The 16013-nt window shown below is 41.7% G+C and overlaps 1 protein-coding gene across 1 annotated transcript; it reads right to left on the bottom strand.

Annotated features, from left to right (window-relative positions):
- Window positions 1-369: 369 nt before the first annotated feature.
- Window positions 370-9318, bottom strand: LOC139556166 (snake venom 5'-nucleotidase-like). The gene is made up of 9 exons (XM_071369754.1): window positions 8726-9318; window positions 7422-7644; window positions 6940-7128; window positions 5680-5877; window positions 4711-4865; window positions 4512-4620; window positions 4184-4333; window positions 2128-2328; window positions 370-1791 (listed from the first exon to the last, which is right to left on the bottom strand). The coding sequence occupies exons 1-9, from the start codon at window positions 9053-9055 to the stop codon at window positions 1625-1627; spliced, it is 1722 nt and encodes a 573-aa protein (XP_071225855.1). The 5' UTR covers window positions 9056-9318; the 3' UTR covers window positions 370-1624.
- Between the last annotated feature and the right edge of the window lie 6695 nt (window positions 9319-16013).

The raw sequence follows: 16013 nt of genomic DNA, 5'->3' as shown, positions 1-16013 counted from the left end.
CATGCAGTGTTCCATGGATGTAGTAATTGGCAACACCATGTACATTCCCACTGGTCAGAGCCAGCTGGGTCGGAGCCATCAGTGGAGACTAATAGCTGGCCCCTGTGAATAATGAAGCTTGTGTTTGTGGGCAATCCAGAGACAGAATGGTACTTGTCCTCAGAATACTACTCTACCCCGTGGCCCTGACATAGTTCTGATGAATAGTGAGAGCAGCAAAGCTCAAGGTTACATCACTCACAAGTTAAAGAGTAATTGTGAGGGGTGTTATGAAATTCTTTCCTTTGAGAAATACTACATTCGATGGAATTACGCCTGGGCGGCATTTCATAATTCATGTGTTTTTCTTTGTTTTTAAGAAGTTTAAGATGAGCTCATGACAATTTATTGGTATTTTTAAGTAACAGCGTTACTGTTGAATTGTTACAGTTGGTGAAATAGCTGCTAGACGTTCAAAAAACAGTAAGGAGAACAGTTTGTTCATTTACCTGTATAACCTTCAGGCTTTAGGTACATCATATCAGTATATTGTACTATTACCAACCTTGTTGCAATATCACAACACCAAATATAAAATGTTAGAGGTCACAATTTATCATAGGCTATTTAGAAATTACAACTCAGAAAAACATTCCCTCTTTGATGTACAAAACATTAAGAACACCTGTTCTTTCCATGACCAGGTGAAAGCTAGGATCCCTTATTGATGTCACTTGTTAAATCCACTTGAATCAGTGAATGATCAAGACAAAATATTTCAGTGCCTTTGAACGGGGTATGGTATTAGGGTGCTGGGCGCACCGGTTTGTGTCAAGAACTGCAACGCTGCTGAGTTTTTCACGCTCAGCAGTTTCCTGTGTGAATTAAGAATACCAAGTGTATCCGTTTCCTGCTACCTCATTACTTTGAGTGGGTATGTCCTGTAAATAGAGTTTCTCTAAATGTTTACAAAAGGTTGATCGCCAACTTGTTTATCCCACCTTGAGAGATTATATTTCATGTCTAAAAGAGCTTCAAAATATTGACAAAACTATTCTGGAGCTCTGTGTTTGGACACCCTATCCCATAAACAAAGTCTATTCTATCTGTATCATGGACATTCGTTGTTACAGCGTGATTGACATTTAAAGGTAATGTCCTCCTTTAGCGGAGACTGCATATGTCGGCTCAATCGGAAATTACCTTTACATTTCTATCCCAAAATCTGTAACGCTTCAGTCCTAATGCTGGTTAAGCAGGCTCTGCCAAGGGCACACACTTAAACAAGCACCGGTCATCTGTTTGAGCATAAAAATACATTTGCTTATGTACTCTAACTGGATCGCAGACCAAGAGCTTGACAGCAGCTACTGTACACGAGACTTACCAGTGCATCATTCCTAGTTTTAGCCATAGGATAATACATTTACAGCATTTTCCCTGAAGTTTCAATAGTGAATTTCATATCAAACTGCAGTATTAATAAAGAAATATCTGAGAGCATTGGTGAAATATCCATTCACCATATCCCTGTCCAATTTGTACTCAATAGACTAACTGGAGTTGAGCTCTTCCCTTGAATGCTGTTGGTGAGAGGAATATATCCAATGGTGAGCTTTGCATCATGATTGCAGCCAGGGATCTCTCATAGTCTCCCAAACAGAGCCATCACTAGCCCCAGCATGATTAACAGAGCCATGTGACCAGGCCCTCCTGAAGCTGAGTTGGAAATCTTGATACGTCCCTCTATAGCCGGATGCACCTTCTTCCTCTCAGCAATGTAGCTGGCCACCACCGATATGTCCATGTCACCTGAAAGAGAAACAGACACAGATAGTTTGTGACGTCAAGAACATTTTAATTTTCAACCCTCATGCAACAGTTCACCAACATTGCTTGGTCTGTAATGGTTGTACAACAGAAAATGACCAAAGGGTTCCTGTTCATAAGGAAGTTGAGTCTGCAGAGAGGAGCTCACCCATAGAGATAGATTGTCTACGTCGCAAATGGCACTCTTTCCTTCCTGTCCCCTATGTAGTGCACTACCTTTGACCGGGACCCTGGTCAAAAGTAGTGCACTATACAGGGAATAGGGTACCATTTAGGACATAACATAGTGTTTTAATCTGTTCAGTTCTGTGAGCTCACCGCTGTCATGTTTCAGGTTCTCCTCTTTAATCATGGAGAATCCGTCTCCTCCTTCCACCATGTATGAGGGCAGGACCACCTTGTATAGCCTTCTGTCATCCAGAGGCTCATAGACAGGCACCCGGCAGTCCGTACAGAGCACACTAATACTCCTAGCGCGCTCCCCAGGGGGCCTCGACATATCATACTCTACATGAAATCCTATTGAAATTGTACAAGAGGGAAATAAAATTAGTCCAAAACACAGCGGGAGACCAAACACCTGTCCTCATTCCTCTCCCTCATGTAGGTTCCTCAATCTGTTGCTGGACCTAACTTATGTAACCAATATGTAACAAAAACTAAATTCAATAAAGGTGCACAGGCTCTTGGGGATAGACAGCTACTAGAGACACACAGTGTTCCACTTCAATCAGTGTAGATGAAGGGGAGGAGACAAGTTAAAGAAGGATTTTTAGGCCTTGAGACATGGATTGTGTATATGTGCCATTCAGAGGGTGAATGATCAAGACAGACTTAAGTGCCTTTGAATGGGGTATGGTAGTAAGTGCCAGGCGCACCGGTTTGTGTCAAGAACTGCAACACTGCTGGGTTTTTCATGCTCAACAGTTTCCTGTGTGTATCAAGAATGATCTGTGGGGGAGTCTTGGATGGTTGAGGTCTCCGATTCGACAAAGTGGGGGATCTGTCGATTTGCCTTTGAGCGGGGCACTTGACCCTGGTTGCTCCTGTGGATTGCTCTGGAGCATCTGCTAGATGATTGAAATGTTGAGCGGCTTCACTGCGGGTAGATTGTATGTTTAAAAAAATCATTAAGATAAAAAATAAAAAAAGATTGGTCCACCACTCAAAGGACATCTAGCCAGCTTGACACAACTGTGGGAAGCGTTGAGTTTATTTTTACAGGGACAGTATACAGTAGGGACAGTTTCAGTAAAAGTGCCGGTTTTAGCCAGCCGGCTAATTTTCAACCACAGTCCCTGGGCAGGTTATTAAAAACAATTACAATAACAATACAGACAATCATTGAGCACACGCAGAGCCACATAGAACAAGTAAGATGTAGACAGCGCAAAATAGCACAAAAAGCAACAAGACAAAATCCATAAAAGCAACAAAGTGTTTCCACACCTCATAAGCTAGACAACATGGAAAGCGGCAATACACAACTAGGGATTATGTTCACAAATCTGATTGACCTTTAGCCATGTTTTTTGTGAAAGTGTGATAGGTAGCAGTTATGTGTGTCTGATGGCAGTGTATTCCAGACATGGGAAGCTCTCACAGAGAAAGCAGATTGACTAAAGGTACTTTTCCTTAAGGGAACTATACAGTCACCTCTCATGGCAGACCTTGTGGATCTGCTGCCATATGTTTGGGTTTTCTGTTTAACAAAAGTACTGAGTGGAGGGGGAGTCAGGCCATTTCCGATCTTGAATACAAGACATGCATCGGTGTATTGCACAAGATTTTTCCAACTCAGGACCTCATGCTTTCTGAGGATGTAACAGTGATGATGGCTATTGGGCTTCCTATCAAGCACTTTGAGAGCCTGTTTGTAGACAGACTGAATGGGTTTTAATGTTGTACAGCAAGCTTGGGCCCAACTAGTCAAGCAGTATGTTAAGTGGGGGAGTATCATAGATTTGAAGTACAGTTTTGCTACCTCTGTAAAATTTCGTATAAATCATAAATTAGCTCGGTTGAATTTGGTTATTTGAATGACCTTTTTCACCTGCTTTATAAAAGAGAGGTTGGAATCAAGTATGATGCCAAGGTACTTAAAATCAGATACCACCTGGAGCTTCTGCCCTGACACAGACATCTGGCTCAGTAGCATTAGTTGTTGGAGTCAACATTGGCCAGCATCCCTGTGGAATGCTTTCGACCCTTTGTAGTCTATTCCCAGACGAATGAGGCTGTTCTGAGGGCAAAGGGGGGTGCAACTCAATATTAGGAAGATGCTCCTAATGTTTTGTACACTCAGCGTAACTGCCCCTGCATGATGTCATATTGTGACCCTCCGTACCAATTAAAATAAAACAGTGTCTGATACCTGATACTTGAAGGAATTCCCCTGTGTTCCCTCCATATCTCCTGACGGAGTGCTCAAAAGCCTTCCTCAGAGTAGATCCCTTCAGCTGAACCAGATCATAGGTGCCTCCAAACGGCAACACAGCAATGAGGTCCTCCATCGTAATGGAACCTAATAAAAGACATTTCACTCAGTTTCCTCAGCCATTGCTGGAGTTTATTCTCTCAAACACACAGGGCCAGTTTCCTGGACACATTAAGACTAGTCCTGGAAAAATTGAAAATATTTTTTTTGTCCAAGATTATGCTTAATCTGTGTCCAGGAAACGGACCCATAAAGGCACACACACCGTTTCGACTCCGCTCATCTATGGATGACCGTATCGATCCCCCTTGGAGGATGCAGGAGCTAACATGGTTCCATTGAAGCTCATCTGCATATTTAATGTTGTGGTGTACCTACAGCGAAAAAACAGAGGATTTCAGTAGGTTACAGACTGGCCCAAAGGTACCTGCTTTGGTTAGCTTTTCTGAATACTACTACCTCACCATAGCGTCACAGATTAGGTTTCCCAGGTTGCATTCTCGGAACCTGCACTCTTCAAACGTTCCATTGAGATACACCAAGGTCTGCCCCACATACTGGGAGGAGTAATTTGCCAGGGCCTTTTTCCACTCGTTGACTTCAGCCAGAATACTGGGGTCTGACAAAACGGAATCATATACACTTACTATATACTCCATACAATATAAGAATTCTAATGCGTGTGTACATTATAATGATCCTGATAGTGATAATAACAGTGTTGACGTTTTCATGGTGAACTCATGCTTATCATTGTATTAAGATAGTGACAGTGGACAGAGACATACTACAGTATAAATAAAATATCACCATGCACTACAAGTATACAACTACTGTATATCCCCATGCACTACAAGTATACAACTACTGTATATCCCCATGCACTACAAGTATACAACTACTGTATATCCCCATGCACTACAAGTATACAACTACTGTATATCCCCATGCACTACAAGTATACAACTACTGTATATCCCCATGCACTACAAGTATACAACTACTGTATATCACCATGCACTCACTGCTGATGCAATCGAAGTCCATTTCACTGTGTACGTCCCAAATGGCATCCTATTCCCTATATAGTGCACTACTTTTGACCAGAACTACTTCCTTGACAGGAGTAGAGGTAGAATTTATGTGCTTTGATTGGACATGAAACAGGCTATGTTGTTATGGAGTTTCTATGGTGCTGTTCTATGGTGCTGAGGTTAGAGGGAAACCTCTGGTGCTTTCAATTACATTTCCAGTCTGTTGTTGTTGCTTTCATGTTCAGTTCTGACAGACAGTTTTACCAGATGTAGGTGTTCTGAAGAAAGGGTGCCTATGGGTCCTGGTCAAAAGTAGTGCACTATATAGGGAATATGGTGCCATTTGGGATGCACTTACTGTCAACTTCCCCTCATTTTACTCAGCAGTACTGTACTCACCCTCTGGTACAGAGCTGTCCAGAAGAATGGGGTTGCCTGTGGACTGGAGCACGTTGCCAGCTTCGTCAAACGTAACCTTGAGGTAACCCAGATATTTCCCAAAGGCAAAGGCCTGCACCACAGGGACGTCACGCCCACCCTCTGACCTTACTATGACCGGGTAGGGACCTGCCGGGACCTCAGAGGAAGGCTGTTTTCCTAGAAACGGTGAATGTAAACCATTGAATTGATTAACATTGTTAATATCAGTCATCAGTTGCATTGTACTCATGCGTAAGAAAACAGCGTTGCAATTTATACAACGCCTAAATGACTGTGGGGTGAATAAAGATTCAATGCAGTCTTCTTGCATTGCTAATTTCTGTGCTTTCCCACCACATAAGTGAACTGTATAGGCCTCCGTTCAAAGGGAAACCTTATAGCAATCATTGAATCACTCTCTTAGTCCCTCCCTTAGTCCTCTCTGGCTCAACTTAACCCACTCTCCCCTACAGTTTATTGAATGTGCAGGTGTGGGAACCAGACAGTTTAATGGCCCTAACAAAACATTCTAACATTAATTATGGCTGCTGCTGTGGAAAAAGCGGTTAGCAGCACAGCTCAAGTTAACAAAGAGTAAGGCTATGATTGGCATCACTGGAGAGCAGGTAAGGCAGGTGGCAGATACTCATCGTTTCAGCTTTTTGAAATTGCACTAAGGATGAGATGGTCACAGTCATGGGCCAAGAGCTGCTGAGGCATACTGTACATACATCTACTGCATGTGTAGCAGAAACAGCATGGTTAGTGTGTTGGCTGAGCTATTAGTAGACCTACTTCCTTGACAGGACTGGAAGCAGAATTTATTTCCTTTTGATTGGACATAAAACATGCTACGTTGTTTTGGACTTTCTATGGTGCTGAGGTTAGAAGGGAAACTCTGGTGCGTTCATTTACATTTCCAATCTGTTGTTGTTACTTGATTTCACTGTTGGATCACTTGGATCACTTCTTTTCTTGAACTGCACTGTTGGTTAAGGGCTTGTAAGTAAGCATTTCATGTTAAAGTCTACACTTGTTGTATTCGGCGCATGTGACAAGTAAAGTTGGATTTGATTTGAAAACTGAAGACAGCCAGGGACACATGTTCAGTTCTGGAATAAATCAACTGTAGGCTCCTTACAAAAACGATGACAGTTTACCAGATGGTGTTCTGAAGAATTACAGCGGCTACTATGATTGTAAATAAGGAAAGTAGCCTATAGCAAACATTATGCATACCTGTGTACAGAAAGGTGTTACTATGTCCTCCGATGACCACATCCACACCCTTTACCCTTCTGGCTATTTCTTTGTCTGTAACGAAGCCAGAGTGACCAAGGGCGATAATCTTGTTTACCCCCAAAGTGATTAGTTTGTCAACCTGGAGCTGGAGGGCATCAATCTCATCCTCAAACACTAAATTAGGTCCTGCAACAGAATGGGGAACAAAAAATGGTTTTACACCAGGGTCATCCTCAAATGTAACTACGTATGGAAAGGCATCACAAAATCATATTTGCTTCAAAACAAAAATAGGAAGCAAATATGAAGCAACTTGGACAAAGTGATCAATATGGATTATTGTGAGGAGAGAATGCCTGAATATGAATAACAATGTATTAAGTGAATCTCAATAGAGGACAGAGGGATTGAGGAAAAGAGAAAGAGATTTTAAGAGAGGAAGATGGATGAAGAGGAGCTAGAACTTCAATCAATTCTACCTGTTTGTGACAGAGCAGGCGTCTCCTTTGATGTGTATCCCACCACGCCCACTTTCTTAGAGTCCACATCAAATACCTTATAAGGGAAATAAAGGCCACTGATGCGTGGTGCTAGTGTGTCGTCTGCTTTGATGTTAGCACTGAGGACTGTGCACTTCACTTCCTGGAGAAACGGCTTGATAAGTCCCTCCACTTTATTGTCAAACTCATGATTCCCCAGAGCCTATAAAGACAGTTCAAAACCACAGGAGGCTGCTTAGGGGAGGAAGGCTCATAATATTGTCTGAAACGGAGTAAATGGAATGGCATCAAACACATGAAAACCATGTGTTTGATACCATTCCATCTATTCCGCTCCAGCCATTACCACAAGCTCATCCACCCCAATTAAGGTGCCACCAACCTCCTGTGTAATCAAAACAAAGGTAAAAGTCATCCCCAATATTTCACCTGTTAACAAAGTGTGCAACAAATCAGCCATAATGTTCAGTAGTTATTGTGCTGCCAAGTTCATCTTATAATCTAAAAATATGTTTGTTTGTTTTCAATCTAATCGAATCAAAAGTAATATTTGTCCTCATCTAATGTCTACTAGCCTCTGCCACAGGCTTCCGCCTCCCCTGGTTAGCGGAGCATAGGAGTAGAGGCTACATGTCTACTAACAACTGATGGAATTAAAAACATTTGTGATTGGACATATCCTGGGGTTGGCTTCCTAAACATAATATGAAGATGCCTGGAATTATTCCCGGGCCAGTGTCACACTGGGAATTGTAGTCCTTTGTCAGGACTAGTTTTACCCACTACCTCATTGACACCTTACTCCAGGTTACCTGTCCCTTGTACATCACAGATGTCCCCATTGTACCTGTATCTTTTTGTTGGGGGGGCTTTCAATTTAGGCTACTGCTGTTGAGAGTTGTATCGTAGAATGCAAAAGGTAAAATGACAAAATATTTTGCTATCTCATTCACTGACAGACCTTAGAGAGCTTTTCATAAACTGTCAGAAATGTTCAGTGGATCAACTACCAGCCCATGTTAGCTAGTTAGGCTAACCAGCTATCTAAATCTTGTAGTTATCATTGCCAGATTATGTGCCCAGTGGCCTCGACTGCCAGGGGGCCCCCATTGATTCTGTCACTCAGGTATCATATGTTACTACACCGATAAATTACAATATCTATCAGGACCTTTGCCACCTAGGAAATGTGTGTGACCGGACCTTCTCAAATAGTAGTTGAGTACCCCAACACTAGCCCATATTAATATTAATTCTTACCTAACTAGGACTAAACGGCTTACCATTGCATCGTAGCCAAGTTTGTTCATAAAATGTGCAGCCTCTGCTCCCTTATAGACATTAAACCAAACGGTTCCTTGAAATTGATCGCCTGCATCCAGCAGCATCACATTTCTCTCTCGGTTCCGGATCTCCTTTATTTTCGTAAATCTCCGTGCCACCCCGGCAAAACACGGAGGCTTGGTGCATTTGCCGGAGTCCTTGCTTGTCTCCTCAACCCGTGCGTGGACATCGTTGGTATGAAGCAGCGTGAGTTCCCACTCTTCAGTACAAACATGACTACAGATGCAAAGGTAGAATAAAATGCTCTTCACCGGCTCACGCACTCCCATTTTATCTGCTCGTTGCCAGCGCAGTGTATTAGGACACTGAAGTTATCCCCCTACTTTCAGTGACTACACCAGAAGGCGTGGACACTGTTCTTCTCCGATCGTAGCATTTAAGAGAGAGAGAGAGAGTAATCTGGGCAAAAGATTGTGCCTTCCCATGTACACATTCTATAGTTATAATATTGTAGTGTCTTCTTAGCTTTTACCACAGAGGTGTATACAGCATATGAAGAACATTTCCTGCTATCTGAATTGTTCAATTCAATCACCACCCACACACTGAATTATGGCAGCCACAGGATGTAGGGGTGCTGAAGCACCCCCTGATTAATCACAATTTAAAATAAAAAAATGTTCTCACCAAATTACTGCACTCGGCCTTTATTACGCCTGTATGAGCAGAGAAAAATACTAATTGACAAAAATTCCCCCCACCCCAACCAATCGACAGCACCCCCACCCCAAAGCATCTTCCCACTGCCATGCATTACAGCATAAAGATTAAGCACAATAAGCAGACATTTAGACATGCACCACTCCTCTTTCCAGTCACTCCACTCTCTCCCTCCCCTAACCAGTATCTGTTTACAGTTGAAGTCAGAAGTTTACATACACTTAGGTTGGGGTCATTAAAGCTCGTTTTTCAACCACTCCGCAAATTTCTTGTTAACAAACTATAGTTTTGGCAAGTCGGTTAGCACATCTACTTTGTGCATGACACAAGTAATTTTTCCAACAATTGTTTACAGACAGATTATTTCACTTATGATTCACTGTATCACAATTCCTGTGGGTCAGAAGTTTACATACACTAAGTTGACTGTGCCTTTAAACAGCTTGGAAAATTCCAGAAAATGATATCATGGCTTTAGAAGCTTCTGATAGGCTAATTGACATAATTTGAGTCAATTGGAGGTGTACCTGTGGGTGTATTTCAAGGCTTACCTTCAAACTCAGTGCCTCTTTGCTTGACATCATGGGAAAATCAAAAGAAATCAGCCAAAACCTCAGTAAAAATAATTGTAGACCTCCACAAGTCTGATTCATCCTTGGGAGCAATTTCCAAACGCCTGAAGGTTCCACGTTCATCTGTACAAACAATAGTATGCAAGTATAAACACCATGGGACCACGCAGCCGTCATACCGCTCAGGAAGGAGACGTGTTCTGTCTCCTTGAGATGAACATACTTTGGTGCGAAAAGTGCAAATCAATCCCAGAACAACAGCAAAGGACGATGTGAAGATGCTGGAGGAAACAAGTACAAAAGTATCTATATCCACAGTAAAAAGAGTCCTATATCGACATAACCTGAAAGGCCGCTCAGCAAGGAAGAAGCCACTGCTTCAAAACCGCCATAAAAAAGCCAGACTACGGTTTGCAACTGCACATGGGGACAAAGATCGTACCTTTTGGAGAAATGTCCTCTGGTCTGATGAAACAAAAATAGAACTGTTTGGCCATAATGACCATCGATATGTTTGGAGGAAAAAGGGGGGGGCTTGCAACCCGAAGAACACCATCCCAACCGTGAAGCACGGAGATGGCAGCATCATGTTGTGCCGGTGCTTTACTACAGGAGGGACTGGTGCACTTCACAAAATAGATGGCATCATGAGGGAGGAAAATTATGTGGATATATTGAAGCAACATCTCAAGACATCAGTCAGGAAGTTAAAGCTTGGTCGCAAATGGGTCTTCCAAATAGACAATGACCCCAAGCATACTTCCAAAGTTGTGGCAAAATGGCTTAAGGACAACAAAGTCAAGGTTTCGGAGTGGCCATCACAAAGCCCTGACCTCAATCCTATAGAAAATATGTGGGTAGAACTGAAAAAGCGTGTGCGAGCAAGGAGGCCTACAAACCTGATTCAGTTACACCAGCTCTGTCAGGAGGAATGGGCCAAAATTCACCCAACTTATTGTGGGAAGCTTGTGGAAGTCTACCCGAAACATTTGACCCAAGTTAAACAATTTAAAGGCAATGCTACCAAATACTAATTGAGTGCATGTAAACTTCTGACCCACTGAGAATGTGATTAAAGAAATAAAAGCAATCTCTACTATTATTCTGACATTTCACATTCTTAAAATAAAGTGGTGATCCTAACTGACCTAAGACAGGGAATTTTTACCAGGATTAAATGCCAGGAATTGTGAAAACTGAGTTTAAAGGTATTTGGCTAAGGTGTATGTAAACTTTCGACTTCAACTGTATGTGTGGGCTGCTACTGGTATACTCATGTAGAATAATAGATTAAACATTATATACTGGGCGGTCGAGCTCTGAATGTTGATTGGCTGAAAGACGTAGTATATCAGACCAAATACCACGTGTATTACAAAACATTTCTTTACTGTTCTCATGTTGGTAACCAGTTTATAATAGCAATTAAGGCGCTTTGGGGGTTTGTGGTATATGGTCCAACTGAATGTATTCAACTGAAATGTGTCTTCCGCATTTAACAACTTCGCGTTGCGTCGTGCATAAGAACAGCCCTTAGCGGTGGTATATTAAGAACAGCCCTTAGCGGTGGTATATTGTTCATATACCACACCCCCTCAGGCCTTATTGCTTCATTTCTTAAATACAGCAGTGGTATTTGAAAGTCGGGGTCGTAACCCCCTAGAGGAACTGCAGTGGGGTTATTGAGTAACATCGTATGGTTATGGTTTTATTTAATTTTGATAAGAGATTAACATTTGATGAATTGAAGGTTATTTATTGATGTAAAAATATATATTCTGGTGGAAAAAATGTGGTCCCCACTGAAAAAGTTTGAATACCACTGCTGTACAGGGAGAGTCACTTTTTTTAAATGTACAACTCCCAATAAATATTTATGTTTAAATACCAGATACTCTGTCTGTAAAAATGACAAAGTCTGCAGACTCATCACCACAAACGGTGGAGGCTATAATCATACTCCTTGCATACTGCTGTATTGCTACAATTATTGCTCACAAACACATTTTCTCTTACGTCTGCTGACAGAGGCATATAATGTACATGGACCAGAACTACCAGTAATAGTTTGTCTTGGGCTTGAGGTGATATCATAACAGGAGAGTTGGCTACAGTATGCTGGTACAGTATGTGCTGATGAGTAGGGTAACACAAAAGTTTTTTTCTATCAGTAAATAAGTAGCAGTGTGGATGCGTCCCAAATGGCACTCTATTCCCTATGTAGCACACTACATTTGACCAGGGCCCATTTGGGACCAATATTCTCTCTAAGCTATGCTAGAGTTTCCCGCCTTAGTTAACACTATGAACGTTTCCCTTTAAGGTGGGAATTATGATTGAATCAACGCAGTATTAGCCACTTTCAATGAACATACCAAAAACAAAATGAATTATGCAAGAATTAGTTTGCAAAACGAATAACTATGCAAGATATTTTGTTGTTGGCAGAACACATCGAAGTAGAATTCTATTGCATTGACACACATACACAGACCGGTGCGGCATAACCAATCAGACCTGCAGTAGACCTATATGCAAGTAGACCATTGCCATATATGGATCTGTGCCATTCACTTTGAACTGGACTGTTTACAGAATGAGCGGTCGTGAGTAGATGCGCCTGTGCATATTTGTTCATATCCTTCGCTAGTTAGTGAGTTATTAGCCCAGTTATAGATCATTTGTAGTCAGCAATAGGGGAGTGATTGCTTCCTACAAGAGCACAAAATGTGTACATTTCTAGACATCTTTGAAAAGCGAGTTGGGTAGAGTTTTTTTTGTCTAAAGGGGCACTGTTGTATTTTGAGACAGGCTTGAATAAGCTAAGTAGCCAATAGGCAGAGGGTAACATAACTTGTCGGATTCTCTGTAATAATGGTATGGTAATAATAATGAATTTTATATTGTAAAGTGGTTTCTTGCATCAAACACAGCAACATTTTCAGTCACCTTGTCTGAAGAACAAGTGGATAAACAGGTTCATTTCAAGCCCTGCATGTTTTTTTTTTACAGTCTCATGGAATGTAGGCCTACATTGAACACCACACATTGGCTGCTACTGTAGGCTGAATGATAGAACTGACGTCTGTGCCCAGTGGAAACAGCCAACCCAGTAGGGCCTGGAAGCTATAGTGACCTTCGATTGGTCAACCATACACGATGTTGCAGAATATTTGAATAAAGTTAAACTTTCTCCAACTTTAGTCCCTCCCCCATGCTCGCATGGCCCAACGGTCCCCCCACCCACTTGGCTTCCTTCATTTAAAATGAATGGGCTTCTGTTGTTTCATCGCCCCCAATGTGCTATATGGATCTCTGCTGTTAGTGGTTCCAGTGTAATGGCTCTTTTTTCATGTTGTAGACCTTTAGGGTCAATTACCCTGACACTTTCAATAGAGATTCTCCATTGGACATTCTTATTAGTTCAGGACTAGGCTTAATCTGTGTCTTGGAAACCGGAAATACATACCGGTAATTGTTTCCATAATAATCCTGTGTTTTTAAGATAATTTGTCCCATTATCCGTCACCACTACCTCTTCTGTGGCTATTTATTACACATTTACTAAACCTTTATTTGGTATGTTCCAATACTTTGAAAATCGTAGAGAAATGATAGTGTTATTAGTTAGACATACTGCAGGGGCACCTTTGACGCACAAGGTGGCAGTAAACATTAATTCATGGAGATATGTAGCTTTACCCAGAGATGAGGTACGCTGCATGTGGGACTGTTTTGATGTGTTACAGGGCTAACAACCGTGTCGTACCAGCACCTACCACCACCAGATACAAACAGATATGGTGACCGTTCAAATAATACAGACTACTACTTCACTGGATATTTGAAATGAAAGCCAAGCCTGATGTTAGATGAAAAATGTAATGGCTGAAACAATTCACAGAACATTTGACAGCTTCTCAAGAGTCCCTGTTTTTCTATAACAGCTGCTCACCAAATTAATGATGATCTGTGTGTGTGAGCTTGCACACTGACAGTCTCTCTCACCTTCCCACTTCACATTCAACACAAATGACAAATGAAAAACACAAAGACCTGCACGAGTACGTTTCACTATAGGCTGAGACAGAGAGAAAGAGAGTGGAGGCACCATGTGGAGAGGGAGTCCTTCCATTAGAAATAACTCTATTTCGTACTGATGGCCATTGGCCAACCCTCTCATACACCAGCCTTAATATGACTACCTATAATGATAGTGTTGGTGATAAGGGTCAGTGGTCCAATCTTACAAACAATGAATGAATGACCATGGCATTTCATACAAGGACCTGTAGCCAATCATGAATGGGTTTACCAGTCAAGAGCAGGCCTGTTATCCTCACGTACCTGTCCATGTCCTCAGTCGAAGATTAACCCCATGTTGTTGACATGGTGTGCATCCCAAATGGCACCATATACCTTTTTAGTGCACTACTTTTGACCAGGGCCCATAAGCCTTGTTCTGAATAGGTGAGGAAGAGGACCTGCTTGATATGAATGATGATTGATGAGGCCAAAGGACGAAGAGCACTTGGTGAGGAATTCAATTGTTGCTGGGCTCCTAGGGAACTATGGGTTGAAATAGAGTGATGAAATGACCTGCTGTGCATTACTGCATGTTCTTGTTCTTGCCCCCCATCCAGACTTGGGTGGGCGGAAAGGGAGGATGAAACAGAACTCTCCAAAAAGTAAAGGGGTTGGAGGAATGATAGAGTGATGAGGTACTGAGACTGTCAGAAATGATAGCCGGAGGGGCTAAGGGTGTGAGATTGAGACAGGAGGAGTTGAAAAGGAACATGTCGTCAAAGGGAAACCAAAGCTGTTATTTTACAATTTGTTCTAAGACACTCTAAATTCAAAGAGAGAAGTCATTTTTTGCATTGCTGTAATTTTCTCCATAAAGACTTTGAACATTTTTGATGCACAGTTTTGACACAATAGCTTTCTCAAAAGACTATAGCTCCCTCTCAATGAAGTCTTAAAATGCCAGATGGCGTCCTTTTCTAAAGACCTGCTGTGATTTTATTTCCGAGGTGAATTGAAATGGAGTGAATTTAGTGCCTATTCTTCATGAAAGGCATTTGAAAATATGTTTTCAACCTGCCAGCTGTGACTTCCCGACACCTCATCACAGCTTTCCAGCTGAAGAACTTGAGTTTTGTTTGATTCCGTGATCATTCCTTGATTTGATGAACACATGTTGGTGATAAATAACTTTTGGCCATGTGGAGAAGTTCAGTGATATCAGTTACTAGCCTAATTTGAAATGGTCACAAAATTATGGATGATATAATTGTATACAGTATTAGCAAATCTATAAGCTTTTTATGATTTTGGACCTCTCAAATCACTTACTGAGTTGAGATGTCACGATCGCTGTCGTCGTGGAAATGACCGGACCAAGGTGCAGCATGGTGAGCGTACATTTCTTTTATCGATAAATGTCGCCAACAAAACAAAGAAACGACCGTGAAGCTTACTTTGGCTATAATGCCACTAACAAAGACAACTACCCACAAATCCAAAACGAAAAAAGGCTGCCTAAGTATGATTCCCAATCAGAGACAACGATAGACAGCTGTCCCTGATTGAGAACCATACCCGGCCAAAACATAGAAACAAAGAACATAGAGTTTCCCATCCGAGTCACACCCTGACCAACCAAACATAGAGAATAAAAAGAACTCTACGGTCAGGGCGTGACATGAGACTTTTACTGTTTGACTAAACCAATACCTCACGGTACAATGCCTCTCTCCCATGTGACCTACTTGTTGTGTGTATGTACTGACATGTATGTGTAATTGATAGATGCACACACACACACACCACATGCTAATGTTTTAAAAGTATGTACATTTTGTCTTTAATGTCTTTTTCATCATGTGTCGGGCCCCAGTAAGACTAACTGTCACCATGGGGATACTAATATTTTTTATATACATCAAAAAAGGGGAGAAAGTAAGCAGTGACTTTGGCATCATCACAACTACAG

The sequence above is a fragment of the Salvelinus alpinus genome, chromosome 27, assembly GCF_045679555.1.
Source record: "Salvelinus alpinus chromosome 27, SLU_Salpinus.1, whole genome shotgun sequence".
Lineage (NCBI taxonomy): Eukaryota > Metazoa > Chordata > Actinopteri > Salmoniformes > Salmonidae > Salvelinus > Salvelinus alpinus.
The sequence above is the reverse complement of the archived record's forward strand: the minus strand, read 5'-3'. Positions and strand labels throughout refer to the sequence as shown.